The sequence below is a fragment of the Mirounga leonina genome, unplaced genomic scaffold (assembly GCF_011800145.1).
Source record: "Mirounga leonina isolate KUSES-001 unplaced genomic scaffold, KU_Mleo_1.0 Mir_260, whole genome shotgun sequence".
Lineage (NCBI taxonomy): Eukaryota > Metazoa > Chordata > Mammalia > Carnivora > Phocidae > Mirounga > Mirounga leonina.
In genome coordinates, this window is record NW_023270642.1 from 2,843,178 (window position 1) to 2,870,736 (window position 27,559).

Consider the following 27,559-nt stretch of genomic DNA (forward strand, 5'->3'; position numbering starts at 1 on the left):
ATATATTTTCATTAGTTATTATTTTTTTCTCTCCTATTCAGCTCCATTACTTTCCATTACTCTGTCCTCCAGATGCTGATCAGTTCTGCTTCCTCTAGTCTACTGTTTATCTAGTGTATTTTTAATTTCAGATACTGAGGTTTTCATCTCTGATTGGTTCTTTTTTATGTTTTCTATCTCTTTGTTGAGGGTCTCACTGAAGTCCTGTACCCTTTTCTCAAGTCCAGTGAGTATCTTTATGACCATTACTTTGAATTCTCTATTATGCATATTATCTCTGTTTTATTTAGGTCTCTTGTTGTGATTTTTTTCCTGTTCTTTCATTTGGGGCATATTCCTCCATCTCTTCATTTTGTCTCTCTGTTTCTCTGTTTTTGGAAAGTCACCTACGTCTCCTGCTGTTGAAAGCCGTGGCCTAGTGAAGAAGAGGTCCTGTAGTGCCCTGCAGTGCAGTGACCCCTGTTCACCAGAATCTGGTGCTTCAGGGGGGTCTCCTGGGTGTGTTGTGTGTGCCCTGCCGTTGCGGCTGAGCCCCTTTTGCTTCTAGTCCAGTCGCCTGCAGTGGCTCACTTTGCCTGTTTCGGGAAGGTCTGGTCCCTGTGTAGGCCAGTCTGGGACTGCCTTGGGCCTGAGTTGAGTGAGACCGGGCATTTGCCAGAGCTGGAGTAGCACCCAGTGGCAGATGCTTTCCCTGTTTTGTCCCCTGAGAAGTGTTGGTTGTGGGGGTGGGGGCTGAGCGAGGTGCTGCAGTCCTACCAGATGTCTGCCCTTAGTCCACCGCTGGGGCCACCGTTGGACTGGTGTGTGAGGTTATCGTCCCTGTCCCTGGGGTGGGGGTCACTCTGGGACTGTGCTAGCCCCTGTTGGGACTGCCAGGGCTTGTAGCACCACACTGGATGGGCTCTGACCAAAAATACTGGAGGAAACAGGACCATAGGAGAACGTGGGTGCAGGTGGGCAGTGTTAGCAAGGTTTGTGCTGGTCTAAGGTAGGGGACCTTAGCCTTGGGGACTGAGGCCTGCAGATCCAGACTTCAGATCTGCAGAAGTACCTGGGTCCAGGGCACACAGTGTTAGCAAGGTTTGCTTGGGCTTCCTGTGGGAGGGCACCTAGAGCAGAGGCCTGGCTGGAGGGGGCATGTGCACAGGAGAATGTGGGGTTGTGGGGCATGCTGTTAAGCAAGTTAGGTGGAGAATGTTTGCACTGTGCTGGTTCCAGCACGTGTCCTTGTGTTTAGGCTAAGGGGCAGGGGAGGGAAACGGCCCCTGCCAGCTCCTTTGTTCCTGGAGAAGTCTCCCAGGGGTTTCTGCCCCTCCAGACATGCTTGCAGTTAGTAAGCAAATCTTCCTCCCTTATACCTCATGCATTTTTCAAACTGCTGTTTCTAAGCTGTATTTCTGCGGGGCTGTTTATTGTATTGTCTGTTCAAGGGCAGGGACTCAGTTTCCTTTCACCCTGCATGCTCTCCCAGAGCTGAGACCACTGATTTTTAAAGTGCTAGTTAAGCCCCACAAGTTGTAAGAACTTGCAAAATTTGGTTTCCAAAGCCCAGTGTTGCCAGGATTTGTCTTCCCCGTGAAGGTTTCCCCTGCAGGCGCCCTGGTGTGAGGGTCTGTTTCTCTCCCCTCTCCATGCCCGCATGTCCCTCCCTCCTGGGGACAGTCACTATGAGTCCATTTGGCTCCCAGCCACATCTCTGCTACCCTCTTCATTGTGTCCTCTTCTCTACATTTAGCTGTGGAGAGTTTGTTCTGCCAGTCTTCAGGTGGTTTTCTGGGTTATTTACACTGATGTAGGTGTTACCTAGTTATATCCATGGGACAGGTGAGCTTCGGGTCCTCCTACACCACCGTTTTCCCTGGTAGTGCTAGATAAGCTCTCTCAAATCGGTTTGGAATAATTTTAGTATCATCAAGATTTTGGTATATATCCTTGATTCCATGAGTTTGCATTTTATTCCTCCCCCATGCCTTTGAACAGTTTTGTTATATGCAGTCAGTTGAATGCTCTTTGTAACTCTGTAATTGCTCACTAACCTGTATTTTCTAGAGACTCCTTAGGATAGTCCTTCTCATGAATTTAAATCTGAAAATTTAATTGAGCAAGCTTGTCCTATTAGCAATGAATGGTCTAGGAATATTGTTTAGGAAAAATCAATTATTATTTTACTTGGCAGAGAATTAAAATATCCAACTGGGAGTTTACTAAAGAAATTGCAGCTGACCCTTGAATATGGCCTTACTGACAAGTTCTGCTAAATTACATGCTATTAAGTGGAGGTTATTATGAATGCCTCCTCCCCCAGCATAACAGCTGCCTTCCCTTGGTAAGGGTGTATTGTAATACCTAATTCCTTTAGTTAGCCTTAGTGGAATATCAGACATGGAATGATACTTTTGGGTTCTTTTTTTTAGTATTAAATATTATTGTAAATAACATTAACATGCTTATTAATAAGTCTACCAACTATGGTATAAAGTAAGTAAGAAGTAAATTGAGTAGCCACCCATTTGCACTGAGCCAGTGAGAGTCTATTTCAGTGGGGAGCTTGGAGAGATTTGCATACCTTGTCTGTGTAAGGGGTGAACATTGTTTCACAACCTTCTTTGTCTCGTGCTTTAAAAATCTGGAGACTTAGTTAGGTCCAGTCTTCGTTTTCTGCCCTTAGTTCAGTTTTATTATATATTTTGTGATTCTTTTTTACTGTTTTAATTTTTTTGAGTGTAGCTGACACACAGTGTTACATTTGTTTCATGTGTCCAGCATAGTGATTTGACAAGTTCATACTTTATGTGGTGCTCACCACAAGTGTAGCCCTTCTTGATGGAGAATGAGAAGAGTTAGTTGTCAGCCTTTGTCAAAGATGCTGTCTGGGGTCCCCAGGACAGACTCTGGCTGAAATTCCGCTTGACCTGGCCTGGATTTTTACCTGAAGAATGACAGTTTTCACACAAATGGAAGTCATGATCTAAAACATTAGCTCACTCTTTTTGCTCATTTAATATAATAAATGCCATTGAAAAGATCATGGAGCTCTAGTCCGTGACCTACTTTTTCTCGCCAGTAGGTGTCACAACCAAATGCTGTTATGTTACTGCTCACTGAGAGAGGTTTGGAAACTCCCGCAACGGTGCCGTAAAGCAGTGATAAAGCAGTGAGAATGCCACGCCTGTGACTTCCTGGGGCTTATTGGAAGGTCTTTTTGACTGTCTGCGCTTGGCACAGCAGAGTGACTCTGTCCTCTGAACTTCCTCGTCCACCACTGTACCTGGCCCACAAACCATGGGCTCCGTTTCGCCTTTAAATCCACTCTGCCTTTGTCAATGCAGTTCCCTTTCCTGGATGCCATTCTTTGTGGCCATGTTCTTACCTAAATTTCTTACACGAAGATGTACCCTCCCGTTGCTGTATTCCAGAGCCAGGGCTCCTACGTGGATGGTGTGTCCGTGAATGAAGCAGCCTGAGGTCACACCCTCTGCTAGCATTGTGCTAGATGCTGGGCACACAAGTGGGAATGAGACGTGGCCCCTGTCCTCAGGGAGCTTAGGGTTTACTAGGTGGAGAGACTGATAAGGCTCTCTCCCCCTTTCCTTCTCTCTTCCTACTCTCCCTCCTAAGTACCTCACCCCCCTGGCCTCCTTGCCCCTCTCCACCCACACAGTCACTGCCTGAAGTGTTTTTACATCTTTAATTTTATTTTTTGCTGTGAAAGAGACCACTTCAATTTCCTTCTTATATGCCCTGTATAATATTGTAAGCCTAATTCAGGTACTTAAAAACACCTCCATTTGCCTTGGAGCTTCTTCTCCAGAGTATTACACATTTTTTTTTTTTTTTTTTTAAGATTTTTTTTAAATTTCTTTATCTGACAGAGAGAGAGTGGCAGGCAGAGGGTAAGGGAGAAGCAGGCTTCCTGCCGAGCAGGGAGCCCGATGCGGGGCTCGATCCCAGGACTCTGGGATCATGACCTGAGCCGAAGGCAGACGCTTAACCGACTGAGCCACCCAGGCGCCCCGAGTATTACATATCTTAAGAGCAGAACACACCAGATATTATTCCTCCCTCTCCTTTGCTGCCCCTTTACCCTCTCTCCAGATGTTAAAACAGGAGGGGCTCTTAAGGCTCCGGCCCCTCCTTTTCTCTCTCCCTAAGCTGTCATCCCAAGACCTGGGATGTGCCGCAGACACTCAGATTTCTATCTGAGGGCTCTTTTCTTCGAGCTTCACAAGGGTGTGTGTACCGCCTACATGGGTGGCGTCTTCTGGGATGTCTCAGACATACAGCATCCACCTGTAGCTGTCTTTCCCCCAGCAGGGCTCCCTGTCTCAGGTGTCGCCTATCCAGCTGTATGAGCTGGAAGCCTCGGGGTCTCCTGCAGCAGCCCACCTTCTTGGTTGTTGGGGTCCCTGGACTCTAGGTCGGTCTGATAGGACTGTCAGTCTCTCCTGTCATGTCCCCAGTTCAAACCCTGATCTTGCTTATCCCATCTGCTGCATCGTCTCCTCTGCCCATCAGCTGTGCTCCTTTCCAGCCCATTTTCCACGGTGTGGCCAGAGCCGTCGGTGCTGCTGTCCTGTGTCTCCAGCGATGGGCACCGTGCTTGGCACATAGTTACTGCTCTGTTACACAGGGACCCATGGCTTAAGTTTGAGCGCTTCACACCGTCTCTCGCGTATCTGTTCTCATCTTGTGGGCTCTGTGTTATGTAATTCTTAGTCTGCATCTGGCATTATCCTGTGCTTCTGTTGACGGATTCGTGTCATTTAACAAACTTCTCCCAATCAACCAGTTAGTTGCCCTGTTTCTCAAGAATTTCCCAAAGTGCAGTCTCCTCCCCAGAGCCCTAATGATGTAACAGGTGTGGACTTTCCCATCTCGTTTATGAGTATTGATATTTAACTGATAATTATCTTTATTTGTGTATTTGTGTTAACATTTTTTCCCACACATGCCTTTTTAAGATTTTTTTTTTTTTTAAATTTTAGAAAGAGAGACAGCGAGTGAATGAGCAAGTGCAAGAGAGGAGAGGGGAGGACGGGGAGGGAGAGGGACAAGCAGACTCCATGCTGAGCATGGACCCTGACGTGGGGCTCGATCCCACGGCCTCAAGATCACAACATGAACTGAAACCAAGAATCGGACACTCAGCAGACTGAGCCAACCAGACACACCCCTGCCCCCACCACCATATGCCTTTTTAAAAATTACATGATATTTAAGACTTTATGGGCATTACAAACTATGAAAAATTTAACACTATATAGATTTCATCTGTTTTAGGAAGCAGGTTCTTAAAAGTTTATATATGATTCGTTTCGTTTGTTTCTTTCTGATACAGTAATTCCACTTTGTAAATGTGTTTGATAAACTATAGAAACAATAATTCCATGGTTCAGAGAAGTATAAAACATGCTGATAAACAGAAGGAAAACTTTTTTTTTTATTCTTATGTTAATCCCCATACATTACATCATTAATTTTAGATGAAGTGTTCCATGATTCATTGTTTGTGCATAACACCCAGTGCTCCATGCAGAATGTGCCCTCCTCAATCAGAAGGAAAACTTTAAAAGGAATTCTTACCTTGTGACCCAAAGTAAGCAAAGCACTTTGTGGGTATTTCTGATATCTGTCTTCAAGCTACATTATGGCAATTTATAAATCTTATGTTACTTGGTTTCATTTTCCAACTTCAGCTAAAATTATTTCATTTAAAAATCAAATCAAAACCACAGTGAGATACCTACTTCACACTCATTAGGATGACTATTATTTAAAAAAAAAAAAAAAGACAGAAAACAAAATAGCTGGTGTTGGCGAGGATATGAAAAAATTGAAACCCCTGTGCATTGCTGGTGGGAATATTAAGTGGCCTAGGTACTGTGGAAAAATCATATGGTGGTTCCTTAAAAAATTAAATATAGAGTTATCATATCATCCAGCAGTTCTCCTTCTGGGTCCATACCCAAAAGAATCAAAAGTGGAGACTCAAACAGGTATTTGTACACCAGTGTTCACAGCAGCAACATTATTCACAATAACCAAAAGGAGGAAACAACTCAAATGTCCATCGATGGAAAAATGGGTAAACACAATGTGGTATGCAGTGGATTATTATTCAGCCTTAAAAAGGGAAGAAATTTTAACATATGCTACATACTTGGATGAACCTTGAGGACATGCTAAGAGAAAAAAGCCAGAACAAAAATGACAAACATTGAATGATTCCTAGAGTAGTCAAACTCATGGAGACAAAGTAGAATGGTTGTTGCCAAAGGCTGGGGGGAAGGGGAACAGGGAGTTGGTTAGTAGGAACAGAGTTTAGTTCAGGATGATGAGAAAGCTCTGGGGACAGAGATGGGTGGTGATTTTACAACAGTGTGAATGTACTTACTGCTACGGCACTGTGCACTTAAAAATGGTTAAATGGTAAATGTTATATATATTTTACCACGATAATAAAAAAATAGGTTTATTGATGCAGCATGTAAATTTATAATTGCCTCAAAATAAAAACTTTACGAGATAGAAAAGGTTTGTTCCTTTGACACCATTTGTTGAAATTTGTACCGTTGTATGTTGAATCCGTATTGATATCGTAGTTGTTAGAGTGAGAAATTAACCTGTGCTACCTGGAATTTGTTCCTGCCTCAGAGTCTTTTATGATCCAGCTACATCCACACTCTTCAGTTATGGAGGGTGTCCATTTCCCATCAGACTAGCTGAGCCCTTTGACTTTTTAAAAATAGGTATGATCAGAGCATAAATCCCTGTTTAAAGGCTGGTGAAATGGAGTCAAAACAGTTTTAGAGTTTATGTATGCTAGCATGTAGGACAAAACAACTCAAGTCTTTTAGCTCTGGCATTTTCATGTCTTCCCAGGTATACCTTGAAAGACTTTTAACATATGCAGAGATAGACATCTGTCCGGCCAACTGGAAGCGGATTGTTCTAGGGGCGATCCTGCTGGCCTCCAAGGTTTGGGATGACCAGGCTGTGTGGAATGTGGACTACTGCCAGATCCTGAAAGACATCACGGTGGAGGACATGTGAGTGTGTGTGTTGGGGTGGGGGGTGGGGCACCATTTGGAAAGGAACCGCGTCCCTCTGAATGGTCTGTATGGTAAAGAAGGAATGAATTTGACTAAAGGTCTCTTGTGAGTGGGCACAAGAAGGACGTGGCTGGGGAATATTACACCTGTACTACTCTTCATTGAGGATCATGAACAGGTACTGGTTACACTTTTTGATTTTGTGAAACTAGTTACTGAAACTATATTATGGGTAAAAACATTCCTTTACCTTAATCAGAAAGGTGTAGATAATGCTGTCACCTCTGTGATGGCTTTTGTTCTGGCTCTTTACCTCACTGCAGACTCATAACAATGCCCCACACCAGTCTTTTGTGGGCAGGAGCCTCCTCAAGAAAGCAGAAGAGCTAAAATACTATGTTTCTGTTTAGTTTCAGGGAGAATTTGCAAGTTCAGTTGGTTAAAATCAGCATTCTGTCCTTGGGTGCTCTCATGTGTCTCATTAGGGCTGTGTGTTCTCCCCCAGCTGGTCTCAGAGCCCCAGCTCAGTGGAAGCGCCATGAGCTTGGGGGCGAGGGGCGTCTACCCCCATAGCTCTCAGGGCGGTCTTGGGATTTCTCAGATGGTTCAGTCCTTAGATTTAGGTGAGGATTGTGAACAGGAGACCTGCAGGCCGGTTGTCTACGATCTCTGGGGTCTGGGAATACAGGAAACAGGTTTAGAGCCTCTTACAGGAAAAAGGAGCTATTTTGGAAAATGATCAGGATAAACTATTTACAGTTCCTTATGGTTTTTAGGTACTTCTGACACTATTCTTGCTAAAATTTTTCAATTATTGTTTGTTCGGCTTCCTTGAGGAAGCTTTAGGCTGGAGGAGGTGCCCAGCTGTGTCTCAGTCCACCTCCATGTTCCTAGACCCAGTCATCCTGGGGATGTGGGGTCTTCACAGTGCCTGTGCAGGCTGCTGCTGGGGGGTGTCATGTGGGCACATTAGTTCTGGGTTCCTCACCAGCCTAAGACCCTCCTTGCCTCTGGTCACTGATTGGATGGCACCCCATTTTTGTGGTACCCTGTGAAGCACACCTGTTTGTCTTCTTAGGTTTTTTGTTGCAGAGCCTATTTCTGCTGTAGACCTATAAAACTCCTTCCTGGGTCTGTAATTCTTTATTATAAAAAGGAGGACAAGTGTAAATAAGTTTTTGATAGTAAGAAAAATTAAAGTCTTGATTATATTTCAAAGTGAAAACAACTACTAAAATAATTGTCGTTAGGACCACAGAGGAGGATGCAAGGTGGTAAGAGGTGCTGACTTGTTTCCTTTATTGGAGGTTACTCTGTCAACTCCTTGATATCATTTGACACTTGAGTTGTGTGCTGTAGGAATGACATCATGGTTGTCCTTTCTTGTTTGTGTTGCTGATGTGTGTATGTAGGGGACGAAAATTTTCCCTTGTTCCCCTTTTAGGTTCTTTGGTCTAATAATTAAATTGACATAAGACCAACAGGAGAAAATTTAATTTTGTACATATGGGAGCCCCATAAAAATATGAGACTCAGAGGCCCTCAGGCAAGTGAGGCTTATATGCCATCTGAACTAAGGAATGGGATTGGGGTCTAGGGCTTCAAAGGGGAGGAGTGCAGTTCAGAGGGAGATAAAAAGAGCAGATGCTTGGTGATCAGATGTTTGCCCCACCATGCAAGTTTTTCACTTTGGGACAGTGAACCCCAGTAAGGGAGGGTGAGCAGCCTGCCTCTCTCTCTCTCAGAGCAGAAGAGTAGGAAGGGAGGGGCTGAAAGGAGAACCTATATACTTGATGTGTTCTCAGGCAAGTCAGTTTTAACAGTGAGAAATGAAAGTTATAGATCTAGAAATCTGTTCCCTAATGCTCTTGTGTTTTTAGGCGTACTTGGAGAAAGCTTTTGTGTATTGTAAGGGAGTACATAAACCAGCATGAAGCCCAGTGCCCCGCTGAGCGCTACAACAGAGACCCAGTGTTAGGGGCAGAATTGTGTTCTCTCAGAATTCCTGTGTTGGAGCCTAAGGCCCAGTGCCTCAGAATGTCTCTGTATTTGGAGATAAGGTCGTAAAGAGGTAATTAATTTAAAGTAGGTCCTGAGGGTGGGCCCGAATCCAGTAGGACTGAGTCACACAACACAGCAGAGGGACAGCCATGCGAGGACACAGAGAGAAGGCGGCCATCTGCAGGCCAAGAGAGAGGCTTCCGAAGAAACCAACGCTGCTGGCACCCCCATCTTGGACTTCTAGCCTCCAGAATTGTGAGAAAGTAAATGAATGCTGTTTAAGCCCCAGTCTGTGGTATTGCATTGTGGCAGCCCTGGTAGACCGCTATAGATGTTGATCCTGGCCAGTGGGGTGCTGCTCTCACAGTTACCTGAAGATGCGGAAGTGGCATTGCAACTGGGTAGTGTGTAGAAGCGACAAGAGTTTTGAGGCACATGTTAGAAAAACCCTAGATTACCTTGAAGGGACAGTTGGTAGAAACATGGTTGTGAAAAGTGATTCTGATGAGGACTCAGGAAGCAGAGAGCTTTAGAGGAAGCTTCTCTCATCTTAGAGATAGACATGTCGTACCACAAACTGAATGTTGCTAGAATTAGGACTGTTAAAGGTGCTTCTGGAGTGCAGTATCAGAAATGAGGAACATGCTGTTGGACACTGGACCAAGGGCAACACTTGTTACACAGTGGCAAAGAACTTGGCCAAATTGTGTTCTAGTGTTTGTGTAAGGTAGAAAGTTCAAGAATGAACTGGAATATTTAGCTGAGGAGATTTCTGAGCAGAGTGTTTAGAAACCGTGCCTGGTTTCTCCGTGCTGCTTATAATAAAATCTGAGGAGAGAGAAATTGAAGAAGGAGCTGTTAAGCAAGAAGGGACCAGATGTTGACGATTTGGAAGAACTCAAATTTTCCAACCTCTGCCTATTGCAAGAAATGAGAAAGCATGCTCTGCAGAGAACAATGAGGGTGTTGTGGCTGGACAGTGTTTGCCAAAGAGGTTACAAGTGTGGCTCGATGGTCCAGTCAGTCGTTCCAGTGGAAGTGTTGCCAGTTTAAACTGAAGGGGACAAGACAGGACAAAGTGAAGGAAGGCTGTGGGACTTCGGGATTCTACCGAAGAGCTGTCCTGCTGTGACGTGTTATCCTTCAAAAGGGGAAATGGCCGTGAAGGCAGTTTGGGAGTTGGCAGGGCTGCCCATTTGCCCCCACGGGCATAGCAGGTATGGGTCTTGGCGGCTGAGGCTGCCTCCCCCTTGGCTAGGATGTGGGGCTGCTGCCCTTGGCTAAGGGGGCCCAGAGGCAAGGCGCCCCCCTCAGTGGGCTGGATGATAGAGCATCAGCCACAGATTATTCTCAAGCCTTAAAATCGAACGCATTTGCCCTGCTAGATTTCGGACTTGCTTGAGGCCCAAGACCCCTTTCTACTTTTTGATTTCTCCCTTTTGTAATGGGAATGTCTGCCTATGCCCGTGTGACCTTTGTACTTTGGAAGCAGGTAACTTCCACAGTAGCAAGTTTCACGTGTTCATACCTGCAGGGGAATTTTGCCTCAGGATGAATCAGACCTCTGGTCTCACCCATACCTGATTTAGATGAGATTTTCGGACTTGGAGTTGATGCTGGAATGGGTTGAGACTTTTGAGCTGTTGGGATGGGGTGAATGTATTCTGTATGTAAGGTCTCTTTCTCACACATCACGTCGGCTTTGAGCACCTAGTGACAGGTGCCGTGCATGGGAAAGGGAAGGATGAACTTTGACGGGCAAAAATGCTGTTAAAAGAAGTTATACTGTGGGGTTGGCTTGTTTTTGTTTTGCAGTAACCTCAGAAGAGTCGTGCTCATATGTAAACAAAGGAATCTCAAATACGGAGAAGCCGAGAGACTGGTTTTAGCGCTGCAGAGCAGATAGAGACAGCAAAAACCTCTGGCCCTCCGTGGGTGTAGGGTGCCCGGTCTTTGGTTTTGGTTTTCAGTGGGGTAAAATATACCTGGCATAAAATTGACTAGTTTCGCCATTTTTAAGTGTACAGTTCTGTGGCATTAAGTACCTTCACATTGTTGTGCAACCATCACCAACCAGAAACTGTGTGCCCATTAAATAATACGTCCCCACCTCCCCCTGCACCGCCCCTGGCAGCCATCATTCTGCTTTGTCTCCGAATTTCACTTCTCTGGATGCCTCTCAGAAGCAGAATCACAGTGTTCCCCTTTTTGTGACTGGCTTATTTCACTTAGCATAGTGTCCTCAGGGTTCATCTGTGTAGCAGCACATAGTGGGATTTCCTTCCTTTTTAAGGTCGAAAGTATTGCAGTCCATGGACATACTCTGTTTTGTTTATCTGTTCATCCATTGCTAGACACCTGACACTTGCACTGCATCTGCTCTTGGCTCCTGAGAATAGTGCTGCTGGGAGCATGGGTGTACAGATCTCTCCGAGTCCCTGCTTTCAGTTCTTTTGCGTATATACCCAGAAGTGGGATTGCTGGACTGTCAGTGGCTGGTTTTTAAAGTGAACCCGTTTTTCTAGAAAAGCAGATAGATGATAAATGTTTAGATGATAAAAACAACTCTCCTTACTCCATTTTAGAGGCCCCTTCACAAGTTGTGAATTGTGCTAATTCAGTTGGGTTTCTTTACAATTTTGATCTAATGTAACGCATATTTCTGAATATATGTTTTGTTTACTGACTTGAGTTTACTTCTTATAAAATTTTAATCAGAACTGGGCGCCTGGGTGGCTCAGTTGGTTAAGCGACTGCCTTCGGCTCAGGTCATGATCCTGGAGTCCCAGGATCGAGTCCCGCATCGGGCTACCTGCTCAGCGGAGAGTCTGCTTCTCCCTCTCCCGCTCCCCCCTCTTGTGCTCTCTCTCTCTCACTCTCTTTCTCAAATAAATAAAATCTTAAAAAAAAATTTTTTTTTAATCAGAACTGTTTTCTCGTGATTATTCAGTTGAGGGCAGTAAATCCATCAAGCCTGTTCTCTCTGTGTCACTGTTAGTATTTTTTACGATTTATCACGTAGCAAGCTGTCACATGTCCCTGTAAGATGTCCTGCTGCAGTTTGGAAAGTCAGATTTTGGGTATTACTTTTATTTGCTAAATCTTGCCTTAGTTAGAAAGCACAACAGCTCTAAAGTTCGTATTTCCCTCAGAGCTTAAAAAAGAAAAGCCTGAAGAAAGGCTGTTCCTTTTTTCCAAGGAACCTTGAGGAAAATGCCACCCTGTTCAAAAACAGATTCCTCTTGGCTTTAGTCAGAGTGTACCCCCTCAACAAGAGTCATTGCTAACCAGCTACCAGTGGGGCCAGGATTAACAGTCTGGTTCTATTTTCTTTCCCCCCAAGGTTTTCTTAGCATCAGGAGAGTGAGAGCTGCAGTGGCGCCTTCGGCCACCAGACGGCAGTCTGTCCCCAGGCGGCCCCCACGGCCCCCCCGGCCCCCCAGGAGAGCTCCTTCTAGCCCGTCTGTTTTGGCACTTCTGGCCTTAGCAGTACTTTTACACTCTTGTTTTACTAAAATCTTAGCTGAGTTCCAGTATTTCACAGGATGATCTCTTGTTAAATCTCATTTAAAGGAGGCATAAATAAAAGTTAAAGTAAAAATTATCCCAAATAAGCCAAAGTAATTTAGACTCTTTAAAAGAATAAAATTTAGCACAGTATGCACCTTCTTTCACTAGACTGTATAGAAACAGCAAATTACGGTGTTTCTCTGATGAAAAGACCTGAATGTGACTTCTCAGCCTTCCCATCTGAGGACCACAAACCTTCTATAGCAGCTCTCATTTGCCCAGTACCTTCTCTCTCTGAAGCCATCCACTCTTGCTCAAATCCCAGCCTTCCTTCCCCACCACCTTGGCGCTCCTGTCCCTTGTCACAGCAGGAGATTGAGACAGAGTCCTTTCAGTCTCTGCTAGCTTAATGAGGTGACTCACCAGGAACAGACAAGGACTCGGGTACACCATGGGGACAGGATGGTGCTGAGTTAGTCTGAGGCTGCAAAACATCAGGTATCTGCATCCAGGGACCAGAGCCGGGGGGCTCAGTGTTCAGTGGAGTCCGTGGAGGGGGGTCCGGGCTAGTTGGGGTGAGGCCTAGCACTTGGGGCGGGGTTTGTCAGCCTTCAGATTCACTTACAGGAGGTGGTGACCAGGTATCCTGCCAGAAATCCCCTGCCCCAACCCTTGTTCCTTTCCACCAGAGCTCTGTATTTCCAAACTCAGTTCATCTCTTACTTCTATGGGAAGCTTTCCTCCATCCCTCCACCCAAGCTGAGCTTGGCCTGTTCCATTCAGTAAGGGTAATTATTGAGCACTAATTGTATGTCAGGTGCTGTGATAGGGGCCAGGTGGCATGGTTTCTGGCTAGGAGGAGACAAGCAGGGACACTGAGTCAAGGTGACACCTGCAGTGGAGTCTGATAAGGGACAGAAATAGAGGGCTGTGTAGCGTGCTTGGGAGCACAGGGTGCTTCCAGGGGGAGACGATGCTAAAACTGCGTGCCCAACTTAGCACCGGTGCTCAACAAACAGATCCATCGCTGAGGACTTTTGTTCCTCTGGGTACTAACTGTCAAGAAATGAACCTGATCTAAAAGATAATTGACATGGGGAAGTTCTCCAAATAGAAGTTTTAGAATTTATTCTGCCTACCCATCATTCATTTTCATCAAACTATAAATGGGTGGACCAGATGGATCTTAATACCTGTGTTCGCTCCTTTACTGACCAGTCTGTGGAGGTGAGTGGTTCTAGAAGTTTGCGCTGGGACCAGCTGCATCAGCATCCCGTGAGAGCTTGTTAGAAAGACACATTCTCAGGCCCACCCCCCGACCCGCTGAACCAGGACTGGGGTGGGCTCCTCAGTCTGTGTTAACGAGCCCTGCATGTGATTAGATGCAGGCTCAGGTGTGGGGACTACTGCTTTCAGTCTTGAGAGTTGGCGGGGGTCCGGTCCCTTTTTGTGAGTCCAGGGCTGCAATTCGTTCCCCTACTCCCCGCTTTGCCTAAGGAAGCCCCCACAGCAGTCCCTCCACTCTTCTCCTAGGAGGTAGGGAAGGGGAAGGCCACTGAGGAAAGACAGGCCTCTAGGTGTAACAGAGGCTTTTCCCCTGGGCTCCTGTGTGGGCCCCTCACTAGGCTCCACTTGACAGCTCTTGACTGCTTCATCTGCCCCAGGGTTGATGGTTTGTGCTGGGATTTGCAGCCAGAGCCTGCTGTGTGTGTGGCTGGGTCTCAATGAAACGCACCACCCTGAAGCACTTCCTGGTGATCGTCCCAACTAATCAGGCCTCATCCTTCTGGGCACTTGATCATTTGGCTTTTAGTACCCATTTGGTGGTTAAACTGCAACTCTGGTGTCCAACCAGGCAATTAATTAGATAGCTTTTCTCCCTGGAGGTTGCAGTTTTCTGGAGCCTGGTCTCTAGCGGCTTGCCTTGGTGGGCCACGCAGCCTGGTATATGGCAGCTAGACATGTGCTGTTTTTGTCTTTGCAGGAATGAGCTAGAGCGACAGTTTCTTGAATTGCTCCAGTTCAACATCAATGTTCCTTCCAGTGTTTATGCCAAGTATTATTTTGATCTTCGTTCTCTGGCAGAAGCAAACAACCTGAGCTTTCCCTTGGAGCCCCTGAGCAGGGAGAGGGCTCACAAGCTTGAGGTAAGATGCTTTCACGTACTGGTTTTTGATGCACTATTGCAGATGCCTCATCCGGGTCTCCCGGAAGTGGGAGGTCACCACGCTCATTTTCCCCACTGTGTGTTGTTATGAAATATAGACAGGTTACCCTGGATTTAGAGTTGGCCAGTTTATTTAGTTGATTGTAATTCATCCAACCATAGTTTTAATAACCTTCTGAATATCTTTTATTTAACGTGCATTGATTCTATTCTTCAAATCTTATAAAGATCTGTTTTTTAAAAAATACACTCACAAAAAGGTATTTCTCGACATGCACTTTTATAAGGAAAAAGATACCAAATGACCCTAATGATTGGGAATCCCAAAAGGTTATATTCTGCTTTTTATTTTTTATTCAAAATATTTTCCCCACAGCCCAGTTAGAGCTGGGGCCAGCCCCATGGGTCTTGGTCTGGATTTAGGGCCCTCACTGTTAAGCTGTGTAACTTTTGTGCTCATGACCTGTGTATATAGCTATTTGCACCTAGCTCTTCCCGTCTGACTTGTTGAGTGGATGAAAAGTGGTGGGGTAACGAGGAAGGGTGAAACCCCTTCCTCCAGAGAAGTTGTGCTGAGGCCCTCTGTACCTTCATCCTCAGGCACTGTTGTGGTCTCATCCCATAGACCCTTTGATCAAAGCGGTCGATGGTACAGTCATGTCCCCAGCTTGGTGAGACCCAGGAGGTCTGTGCTGCCTGCCCCATTGTCCAATCTGAGTGACACGTTATCCCAATTCAGTACAGGGTCAGGATAGCTAGAGTGCTGGTCTAACAGGGTTAATAGCTGTGAACCACACAAAGGCTAGAGGTGGAGGGAAAGAGATTATTATGGTTTGCAGGCTTAAGAAAGCCAAAATTTTAAATAAAATTGTAAAAAGTACATAGTATGCTAATCCCAAGGAAAAACTTTGTAAAACTGTGGAACAGACTGGATATGGAGCACGGTGTTTAAAATAAAAACCCAGTGAGGTTGTCCGAACTCGGTCACTCTGCTGTAATTGTGTGCTCGCCATTGGGATGCAACTGCTCATTTAAAGTCTCCCATTTCTCTGGAGCAAGATATGGAAAACCCTTCCTCTGAAGGAGGTGCCCCAAGACAAGTGTTAGACTCTTGCGGGCACGTGCGTGAAATAGGATTCGATTTCACGGTGAGCAGGTGCCCTGTTTCAGCCCGAGCAGTGCTCCTCTCCTGCTGAGGGAAGAGTGTGGAGCTCCTGGAAGCGGCCGCTTAGCCTGCAGGAAAGCAGGTCTGTGGTTCTCAGAGGGAGAGTATCTCGCGTTGCGGACACACAGGCTGGCTGAGACGGGGTAGCTGGTGCCCACTGTGACCTCCGGCAGGTTATCTGAGTGGGAAGAGAGAGTGCTCACCTGCCCCAGGGGCCGCCGCACCAAGTGCTGCTCAGGCTCACTGGGCCGAGGAGGGCTGGTAGTTCTGGCAAGACTGTTCTCTGTCCTCCCAAGAACCGGAGCTTCCTGAGATGCAGACCCCCACTCCTCTGCAGGTCTGGACAGAAGCACTATCTGGAAAAGCACGTGGCACCCCCCCCTTTGAAATAATTTTTTTTTTTTTTTGAAGATTTTATTTATTTGACAGAGAGAGAGACAGCGAGAGAGGGAACACAAGCAGGGGGAGTGGGAGGGGGAGAAGCAGGCTTCCTGCGGAGCAGGGAGCCCGATGCGGGGCTCGATCCCAGGACTCTGGGATCATGACCTGAGCCAAAGGTAGACGCCCAATGACTGAGCCACCCAGGCGCCCTGAAATAATTTTTAAGGAATGGGATTTCATTATTTTCCATACCCCAGTATCCCTCGTAGTCCGTTTGGTTAGCAAACTTGAACCCCATCGTGGAAAGCAAGGTGGGGGTGAGGCATACTAGAAGTGGCTGTTACCTGAGGCTCTGTACCTGCTTGCACGTACCACCAAAGGGCTGACTTGATAGGCGGGTTGCAAGGTAGAGTGTGGATGCTAGAGTGCACCAGGAACCAAGGCAAATGCAAAGTGGTCTTTTCATTAGCCTGGCCATTTCTCTTTGAAATAAATTAGTATCTCTCTATGCATGTGGGAGATGGGATGAAAGCTAAGAGTTTGCCTTATGAAATCTAGAGTAAGATCGTACATAGCTAATTCATTATTATAATATTACATTCAGACCCGTGTACTGTTTATAAGCTGAGAAACCACACACAGTAATCTCAGGGAGTTTAAATACATGAAAATAATGTCCTTTCAAAAATCATTGCTCTAATATCTGTAAGGGATCAGATTTTCTCTTGAAGTATGTCACCTATATTAAGTGCATGCAGTATGTTTCACATGGGGAATTCCCAGTGATCTAGCCCATCTCCTGCCCTCATTCATCTGTCATTTGGAGGAAGACGTCCTCAACTCCTGTCTCTCTCCTCTAATCCATCCTCCCTGCTACCACTGGAGTCGTTGTTCTAAAGTGCATTTGTGGGTTTTGGAAAATAAATGAGAATCGGTTGCCAGTACCCTAGGTTTCCAGTACTTTGACCCTAGCCTGATATGTGCATGCTCTGTTACGTGCATATCTTGATTGGAACTTCCACATCCATTCGACACATATTCACTCAGGGTCCCCTGATACCAGGCACTGGTTACCAGACACCATCATGAACAAAACCGACAGACTCTGCCCTTTTGGAGTTTACATTCTGCTGGGAGGACACAGACAGTAAACAGTAAACATAATAAGTAAACTAGTATGTTAGAAGGTGAGTACAAAAGCAGCAGCAGGGTGTAGGGGGTTGCCGTTGTCGGTAGCCTCACTGAGTCGGCCATGGTTGCGTGAGGACTCTAGCGTGGGCCATCTTAGCCTCGCAGAAACCTCCAGGCTGAGGGAAGAGCTGCTTCAAAACCTACAGTGGGAGCCAGCTCAGGCTCAGGTGATGGGGGGCCGAAGGGGAGGCTAAAGGGGAAGCAGGGAGAGCAGCTAGAAGCATTATTGTCACTTCAGTGAGAGCCATGATGATGTGATCAGGGTCTGCTGCTCTTGTGCCTTTGTCCCTTGATGGTGACTTCCCCACTCCTGGGTCATTTTGACAGAAGGCAAGGTGAATGTGACGGGGACAGGACATCTGGGGTGATGTGAGCTGGCTCCCACTTTGTCATCCACGTGCTCTCCACCTGCACCCAGTAGCAGCCCTGAAAGGGCCATGACCAGGCTCCGAGCCCCAGGGAGGGCTGAGCCTTGCTCTTGGCTGAGACGCTCCCCCGAGAGTCTCACTGTCTTCATCAAGAAAACGAGGACAGTGTGAATTGTTCCTACATTGTCCCCTCCCGGTTCCTTTCTTCATCAGTCGTCTAGAGTTGCCTCAGACATGGGGTCATCTGCTCTGACTCAGTTTCAGATAACTGACTGCCGCCAAGTACTGTACTGAGCGGTCTTCCCAGCGCTGCCTGGCACGAAGCCCTGATGCGTTACGACAGCCGCGCAAGGCGGGGTGCTCTTTACCCCGTTTGCAGACGAGGATGCAGGACTTGAAATAGGCATAGGCCCGGGTCACACCCCCTCTCCCCACCGAGTGGTTCGCCAGCATTGAACCTGCGTCTAGCTGAGCCCCAGGCTACCCTGTCCTATAATTGTTTCACATTTTGTGATGATTTTCTCAGACTGTAAGCGCTTTGGAGACAGGGCCTGTGTCTGTACCTCCTTTGTGGCCCCCACTGTGAGTGGCCCACATGTGGAAACTGCCCGGGGCAGGCACTCTTGTCAGTATTGGCCTGGCGTGTCCTCAGTGCCTAGAGCGATGCTGGCACCCAGCGGTGGGTGGTGTCTGATGAGTGAGGGAGCCGAGGGCGCCTAGAGGACAGTGGTACTTGCTCCCGAGTCCAGCCCTGACCCAAATTGTCTCTCTTCTGCCCCTCAGGCCATCTCTCGCCTCTGCGAGGACAAGTACAAGGACCTGCGTCGACCCACGAGGAAGCGGTCAGCGAGTGCTGACAATCTGACTCTGCCAAGGTGGTCCCCCGCCATCATCTCCTAACCGTGGGGGTCCCCACTGGAGGCCGTGCCATCCCTCAGTTTCTCCTTTAGTGTGAGAAAAGACAGACTGGGGGTGGTTTTGTTTTTGTTTTCCTTTCCTTTTCTTTTTTAATTCATAGCTCTGTCAGGCTGCCTTGATGACCGCCTCCAAGCTGTGTGGCCCACTCCCACGCAGCAAGGCCTCAAGGGAAGCGAAATCAGTATTCTGGAAATCCTGTTTCATGCCCTTCCCCATCGTCATTAACAGCACTTCCCTCATGGAGGAAAAAGACTCTCATCCTGGAGAAGGAAACAAAGGGAAAGGGAAGTCGTGTAGAGGCAGGGAAAAGGTTAAATGGCTTGGCCATTTCTTAAGTCCCGTCTGGTCTGTAGATGAATACGATGGAAAAACACAGCAGTAGGTAACAAAGTTGGATGTGCATTAAAGACAAAAGTGTGCGTTTATCCACCTCCATCTGGATCAGTATGTTCTGTAAGACTTCTTGCATTCCTTCTAGCTGCTTTTTGGGATTTGGGGGATTTTTGTTTGTTTTTATTCTGTTTTGGTTTTGGTCCCACAGAGCAGAGAATATAGTTTGTACCCACCATGGCACAGACATCCAAATAAATAGTACTGGTTGTTTCTCTCTGCACTATTCCTGTGAGCTGTCTTCTGAGCTTTCTTCCTCACAAGTGGGATGCGCTTGTTATATTTCTGTACTCCTTCATTTTATACAGTTTTTCTTCAACGGTGGCAAAATTAACTTGACTGTAGTGCTGAACCAAAAGTATCCCTTTCCCTCCTTATTTCCCACCCCAAGAAAATTCTAGATCACATGGGTGCTTGTGCCTTCCAGTTTATTTGCAGTTGTTTTTTTATTTTGTTCTCTGACCTGAAGTCGTAGTTACAAATCAGTCAGATTTTGTGGGCTGAAGGAAACAGTGTGCAGCAGAGGGTGTCCTCTGGGTGAGGTTTTTTCCAGAGTGCTAGGTGTCTGCCTGCAGTTACTGAGTAGGAGCCATTTCTCTGTACCCCCTGCCCAGTTCATTCCTCTACTTCCATGTCCATTGTTGCAAGCAATATTCTTCTCAACTTTTATATGTTTACTTTAAATCAAAGTTAGTCTATTTGTATAAAATTTTTTAAAAATCTAAAATTTAAAAAAAAGGGGGGTGGGTTATTCCCGTGGGAAGATCATTGAAGGGCAAAATGTTACTATTTACTGAGGTATTTTTCACAGGACGATTGAATAAAAAACTCAACTTGCATTTTCATTGTGGGTGCTTAGCAAAGTTATACAAAAATTCAAACTGTGAAGGTTTATGCTTCATTAATTATGACCATACTTTTTCATTTTCTGACCATCCCTAATTTCCTTATGGGCTAGATAAGAATCTTTTATATCAAGTAAAATAAAAGGGTTAATGATAGAATATCAGAGTAAATTTGATATTAAGTCTAAGAATCTGAGTCAATGAAGCATATATGCTTTGGGTGTTTGCATATTTTCTTGGGTCACAATGATAGGCTTCTAAGTTTTTTCCCTTTTCAAATCTGTGCGAGGCAAATGGCAGCAGATACTCTGTGTTTCACCTTCTTCCTCTGTGAATGTGGAAACTACGGAATATTAGTCTTGGGTACCCTAAAGTCATATGCCTGATCCTCAAACATGCCTGCTTCTGATGAAACATACCTTGGAAATGGAAGAGACTCAGAAAGGTGAAATCCCAAGATCCCCAGACCAAAAGTGCTAGTCAGGTTTCAGTGAGATTTGTATCATGTGTAAACAGCTGTTTGGCCCAGAAATATTGTCAAGTTCTTTCTGGCCTAAACTTTTAAAAGCAAACAAGCAGAATCTGAAAAGTTAATTATCTTTCCATTGTAGTGGTGTTGATATACTCTGTATGGGTACCAAAATCAGCTTCTCTCTTCAAGTAAGAGTTGGATTTAGAACTTTAAATAGAGATCTAAAAATGTAGAAAATATCATTTTATATTCCCTAATCTATATAGCTTAAAAAGTGACATATTTTCTTAGCTGAATATGAATACCTCTCAAGCATAAATTAGTTCCACTCATGTAAAGTATCTTATTTTACTGATCCATTTCAGGAAAGAGGTTCTGCTGCCTTTAAAGCAGAAGGCTTATTTTTATCCCTTTTATTTGAATGAGAGAGATTTGAAAATTGAATTATGTAAATATTTCAATGCATCTGCTATTATTTTGTGGAGTTTATTAAACTACTTTAAAAAATTGTATAGTCTATTTATTGTATGTATGTACATACAGTCTGATAACTTAAAATTTAAAGTGGATTCCGTAAAACCTGACTCAGTCTTGTTTAGACTATTGAATATTGTTTTAGCCTTGTGCACTGGACTCTACCTCTGTATAGGAAAATTTTCCATATTCATTAATAAGTATTGATCTGTATTAATTGGTTATGTTTCTTGCACTAAGGATTTTTAAAACTCTGCTGTTAAGTGTAGATTTTAGTTTTAACTTTTGCAGTATGAATCACTTGACACATAGGTAGATACTTTAGGTTTGTTTATTTTATTTTTCTACATGACGGTGAAGACTTAAATTTTGTTCTCTGGTTTGTTCTAAGTTTGCCAAAAAGAAACCCCAACAACACCCAGTACAGTACCTATTGGTAAATCATAGTGACTGTAATTTGTTTGCGAGGTGATTCAATGCCCTACAATTAAAGCCGGATTGCAATTTAGGATGACATTGTCTTAGTGGAGTTTTTGAATGGACAGTTCTCATCATTAATGGAGGATGAAGAAAACCACACATTTTGTTGACTTTAATTTTAGAGTAGACTTAAACAACAAAGTCATTGGGAGAATAAGTATATATCCCAGTGAAATTTTTTGATTTGTTTTACTCCCCCCCGCCCAACACACACACACTGGGAAAAGGGAAAGAAGTCAGGGATTTAAAACCAAATTGGAGAGCAAGGTGGGAGATCCTACCAAGATCCGAGATGACTCCTATGCCTTAATGTACTAGGTGAGGCCCGTGTCAGAGCCTTGTACCCATCATCTGGCTCCTCTCCTGGGCTGGCTCTCCCGAGTTCCTTCTCTTGGTCTTTGGCAGGGGCATCTCCATCTTGGGGTTTCCCTCGGTTCTGGGCATTTTGATCCTCAGCAGAACTGCAAAGCAGAATTTTGGGAGTGAGCAATTTTGATCCTTTCCGGCTGCTTTTGGTAACCTCTCACCTGGGGCCGTATTTTACAGCTTTGAATTTTTTAAACAATAAAATATAATTCCTGGTTCATTGTAGGTACTTAATAAGTGTTAAATAAATAAATACATAGAACAAATATTGCCTTCCTGCTGCATTTTTTGGAATGCTATATTGAGATAAAATTCAACAGGTTTTATGGATACTGAGTGTGAACCACTTCTTTGTCAGAGCAATGGGAAAAGTCTTATTAGTCCTCTAAGTCTTAAGCAATTCACAGAAGTATTGAACACCTCTTAGAAACCTCTTATTGCGATGTTGCATGACAGAGACCTATCAGAGCATGTCACTTTTATATTGATACCCTGTTTTATTTGAATAACTTTATCCCCTTTGACTTCATCGACGTCAACATCTCAAGACTGTATTGGGTGGATCTTAGAGACATGGATCATCTTTTGAAAGGCCATCCAGAGAGAGCCAAAAAGAGAAGAAATCAGAAACATGCCCTCAAGCTGAAATGGGAAAAGGAGACTTGAGAAGATTTATTTTTTAAACTGTATGGATTGCCAGGAAAACACTACACACAACTTCATTAAGGTCATGATTTGCTGTTACTGAATGCAGAGCCTTACTAGAGCTATTGCATCTGAAAACAAATGCTACTCCCCTCCCACCCCCCGCCTCAGTTCAGATTAGGGAGTTGTAGAAGTGTGCTTGCAGTCACAGAATGGGGGATGGGTTGTGGGCTGACTAGTTCAGCGGACTTCCTTTCCAGTTTTGCTATTGGATTTTCTTACCAAGTTTGTATTTGTGAAGCTGCTAAAGGAATACTGAGTCACTTTCCAGTGAGTTCAGTGGTCAGCACTGGCATGGTCTGCTTTTATTCATCTCTCAACTGAAAGTCTTTAAAGGGCACCGTGTGTCTGCATCGTGCAGGTCTAAGCTGCAAGCACTCAGCTGAGGATTTGCCCTGGTCACTGTGCTGTCCATTGTAGTCTTTGTAGAAGGCCTTCTGGAAGAGCTTGTGACGGTAAGAAATGAGCTCAGAAGGATCTGACTGAATGGTGTTCAGATTTCACAGGTCTTTATAAGCTTTCCTGTGTCTTTTAGTGGATTGATTTAGGTAGAGGTCTTTATTTTAAGAACTTTGTTTATATAAAGAAGTTATTTCAAATACAGGGTAAAAGAGTGGCATTCCAGAATAATCCTGTACCCTTCATTGATTAGACGTGGAAAAAGAACAGCTAGCAAATTCATGAGATAGGGTTCTTACTATGCAGTGACTGGGAAGAACCCTCCATCCCTGTGTCAGTCATTTTGACTGCAGAGGAGCTGCTCACAGGGTTAGTCAGAAGTACCAACCCCCTATCTACCAGGCATTGTACACATGGGAATCTGTGAGGACTAAAAGCTGGCCCCTGTCCACATAAAGCTGAATTGATTTGGTCTGGATCAAGTAACATAACAGTACAGAAAATAGAGACACATTTCATCCTGTCGTGAGCATGAAGCAGAATATCTAAACCCGTCTCTGGTATAGACAAGTATATGAGGTGCTTCTGGAACATCATTTCTCCCTGAAGACATTCATGGAGTTCCACAATCATTTAGTGTTACATTCTGGTATTTTGGGGGGGAGGGGGACCTTAAAGGTCATGTGATGGCTACCAAGAAAATGGAGGCAGAAACCACTGGAAAAGAATCAATTTAGTAGGATCGCAGTTAGAAGATCACTGTACAAAAGTGATAGTTTCCCTAGTCACCAGCAGTAACCAATTAGAGAACACAGTGGAGAAGAGGTGCCATTCAAAATGGGATCCAATTATAACCTACCCGAGAAGAGAAACATGACATGTTTACAATGCATCTAGCATACTTTAATTCATTTAATCCTCATCGAGGTTTCAGGGTAGCTGCTATTATTATTCCCAGATGAGGATGAGTAGGTTTGCAGAAGTTAAAACCTTGCTTTGGGCCCACGGTCAGAGAGTTGTAGAGCCAGAAAGCCTGACTCCAGAGCTTATTTTTAACCACCTTGCTATATGGCCTTTCACGGCCTCATTAGGGAAGAAACCTATTGAGAGATGTGCTCTAGTCTCCCCACCCCTGAAGTCGTTCCAATCCCAAACCTGCAAATATGACCTTAATTGGGAAATGGGGCCTTTGTAGATGTAATTAGTTAAGATGAGGTCATACTGGATTAGGGTGAGCCATCAGTCCAATGACTGGTGTCCTAAAGAGAGGGAGATTTGGTGACAGACCTAGGGACAATGTCATGTGACAACAGAGGCAGAGGATGGAGCAAAGCAGCCATAAGCTGAGGAATGGTAAGGCTGGCCGGCAGGCTGGAAGCGGCAAGGAAGGGGTCTTCAGAGAGCACGGCCCTGCTGATGTCTCACTTGAGACTTCTAGCTTCCAGAACCGTGAGAGCGTCAGCTTCTGCAGGAATCCACCCAGCGTGTGGCAGTGTCGTGGCAGCTCTGGGAAACGAACATGTACGATTCCTAAATAAAGAGACCACTGAACTTGACAGGCAGGCATCATAAAGACCTGAAGAGACACACTGTTCCTGAGTGGGAAGTCACGGTACTAGGAGAATGTCCCGCCTCCAGCTTTCTTCCATGCGACTCTCCCCTTTGGTCAGTGTATGCTAAGCATGCCCAGTTCTGTCCCAGGTGAGGACCTTTCTCTGAGCTGGGATTTCTGTCTGGCATGTTCCCCCAGAACATTTAAGATTTCTACTTAAAGTCACATGTCCAAGAGGCCTGCTGTGACCTCGCTCCGCTCAAAGGTCGCCCCCTCGATGGCTCCCGCAGCACCCCACTTTCAGCCTTCTGTGGCTGCCATTGCGCCACGCTCTCTTCTGGTCACTTCTCTACGGGCCTCCTGCCCCTGCAACGCTGCTCCAGAGGGCGAGGGTCCTGTCTGTGTCCACACTGAACCTAGACCTCCTCCTTTAGAGGGAGGGAACGGCGTTCCCAGGAGAGCTCAGGACAACCTTGAGGCAGGCTTAAGGAGAGAAGCAGAACTTGAACTGGATGTGTGTGGGACCTGGATAAATAGGAAAGGAAAAGAATTCCGCTCAAGAATGTTCTGTCTCTTGAGGCGCCTGGGTGGTTTGGATGGTTGAGCTTGTCTGCCTTCGGCTCAGGTCATGATCCCAGGGTCCTGGGATTGAGCCCCACGTCAGGCTCCCTGCTCCGCGGGGAGTCTGCTTCTCCCTCTCCCTCTGCCTCTCCCCCTGCTTGTGCTCTGTCTCTGTCTCTGTCTCCATATCTCTCTCAAATGAATAAATTAAAAAAAAATCTTTAAAAAAAAAAAGTTCTCTTTCTTAATGTTGCCGAGGGATGGTGTTAGGGAGGCAGGACTCTCAGTAGAGATGTACATGTACATATGACAGGCTTTGGAAACCAACCCGGGAGGTTGGAACAGTGTCAATCTTAAACATCACGTTTTTCCCCCAGAAACATCCTTACGCCTTATATCTTGGGTGTTTTCAATGTACTGAGCTTTCTCCTCACCTCAGCAGCTCCCTGGTGATAGTGGGGCAGATGCTGTCCGGTGTTTTCCAGCTGGAGCTGAAGTCGGAAAGGCTAAGTGATTTAGCTGAGCTCACACAGCACCCCGCGGGCGTCCAGCTTGGCGACACTGGCCCCAAACACTGCCGAGGACGCAAGCCCCACCTGTCGCATGCATCTGCAGGCGCGGTGCCCTTGGAGAAGAGACAGCTGCAATATTTAGCTGTTTAAATGAAGCTTAGCAATACCTAAAGCATGGATATAGGGGTTGCTATTTTTATGGTTGCTAAGTATAGGAACCATGCAGATGGTGGGTCTGGCCTGTTAATAGGCATTTCGCAGAAATCGAGGAGTTGCTATTTCAAAGTTACTGCTTGGCCCTCCAGTGATACCCTCTACCCCTCAGGTCTCCGTTTAAGTGCTTTAGACAATTGGAACACAGGGACCGGGTTGTGACCGAGCCCCGCACTGTCTCCTCCCTTGAGGCACGGCTCCTCCTCTGGCATGTATGGGTCTTGCTGGGCTGTGGTTTTGTGATTTCTCATTTTTAAGTCTGAGGTACATTTTCTAGCTCAAAATAATGCCCAGCCTCTGACTTTCAGTGGGTGTCTTAGTGTGGACTGTTCTTCCTCACTATTCATGTTTCAGTCATCCCATCGGTGGCCCCTAACGTAGCATGTCTCCCCACCTCCCACCCCACCAGCCTCCACATTTCACTTCTTCCGCGGCAGGGCACGGTGCGAGAAGCCCTGTACTTGGGGTTCCGGTGGCCCCTCTCTCCACCTGAGGCGGAGCTGTCATTCCCTCTGTGACAGGAAGCTGAGTTTCCCGCTTGCTGAGGGACGGACAGCTGTTGAGGCGCTGTCTCTGAGCCCAGGGCAGAGCGGATCTCCTGGAGGCTGCTGGGGAGCATGGGGCCCGGCGCCTTCAGTTCCCAGAGTACCCGGGGCTTGCTTGACCTTGACCTGTGGAGGCGTGGTTACTGAGGTGGCGCTGGCGCTCATGTCTGGCCAGGCTGCTGCTGGGAAGCTCTCACCCACCCGTGAGAATGGGTTTTAAACCAGTTCTGATGGTTACTCGTGTGACCAGTCCTTCCTATCCTGAGCGGATAGAAACTTTTACTGCCCACCCTGCCCCATAAGCTCTCTGAAACCAAGGATATTCTGTCTTGTTCGCCACTGTATCCCCAGAGCTTAGAAAAACGCCCCTTCTAGGTTCCGTAAATATTGTTGATGGGATGAGGGAATAAAATACCCTAATGGGGAACTGGTCTCAGCTTCTCCCAATGCCGGGAGGGCCTGTGAGATCTGCACTTGGGAGGACTGAATGAAGGCGCTGAAAGATGGAGTAGATGTAGAGGCTCTAGAGGGGAGAACTGGACCCGGCGGTCAGTACTAGTTACGAGCGTGCATGTCCGCTCTGTGTAGGGAAGGCCCTCGAAGAGCGGCCGCTGTGCAGGGCTGGAGATGCCAGGCTTGTCCTGGTGTCAACTGAGAACTGCTGGGGCAGGGGCTGGGCCGCTGAGGGCCTCCCGGGGCCTGTCTGATGCCTCACCAACTGGGCAGCGGCCTGGCGGTCTCAGCAATCACTTGGGTGGGATGTGTGGTCAAAGACAGTATTTGGTTTCTCCTCCGAGTAGAGTGCTTTTGCCACGCTGCCTCTCTTTCCTACTGTAGTTACCAGAGGGCTGGAATCAAGATGTTTGGCACCAGCTCCCAGTTACCATTTGCAAAGCCGTGGATCAGAAACTTTCTCCTGTCCCGGCAGAAAGCCTCCCTTCCAGCCCTAAAAGGTCTGGAGACAATTGAGCAAATGTGTAGACTGAGCCATGGCGAAAGGAGGGAATTTAGAGGGCCGCCGCCAAGCAGGTTTCCCGCCATCCATTTATAAATGACCTATTTTTGTCGCTCCGTGGCTTCTCCCCTGGAGTTTTAGAAGACGCCCCTGCCCGAATGTCTCTGCAGCTCCGTCCAACCTGGAGCACAAGGCGCCTGGAGGACGCGCGTGGTCTGTGTTCGGTGGCGAATCCGTGCTCACCACGTTCGCGCTGACCTCCCCGGCATCCGGGGGAGAGGAGGAAGAGTCAGAGTTTGGTCTACATCACGAGGCAGGGACAAGTATTTGGGGCTGC

The 27,559-nt window shown here is 46.2% G+C and overlaps 1 protein-coding gene across 2 annotated transcripts in view; it reads left to right on the forward strand.

The window, feature by feature from the left end:
- The window catches only part of CCNY (cyclin Y), a 226,184-nt gene extending 204,138 nt beyond the window's left edge, over positions 1-22,046 (forward strand). For both annotated transcript variants that reach the window (XM_035029604.1, XM_035029603.1), the window contains exons 8-10: positions 6,883-7,049; positions 14,548-14,710; positions 18,619-22,046. In XM_035029604.1, coding sequence (XP_034885495.1) covers positions 6,883-7,049; positions 14,548-14,710; positions 18,619-18,735 — 447 coding nt within the window. In that variant the 3' untranslated portion in view covers positions 18,736-22,046. The remainder of the gene's footprint in view (positions 1-6,882; positions 7,050-14,547; positions 14,711-18,618) is intronic.
- The last annotated feature ends 5,513 nt before the right edge of the window (positions 22,047-27,559 follow it).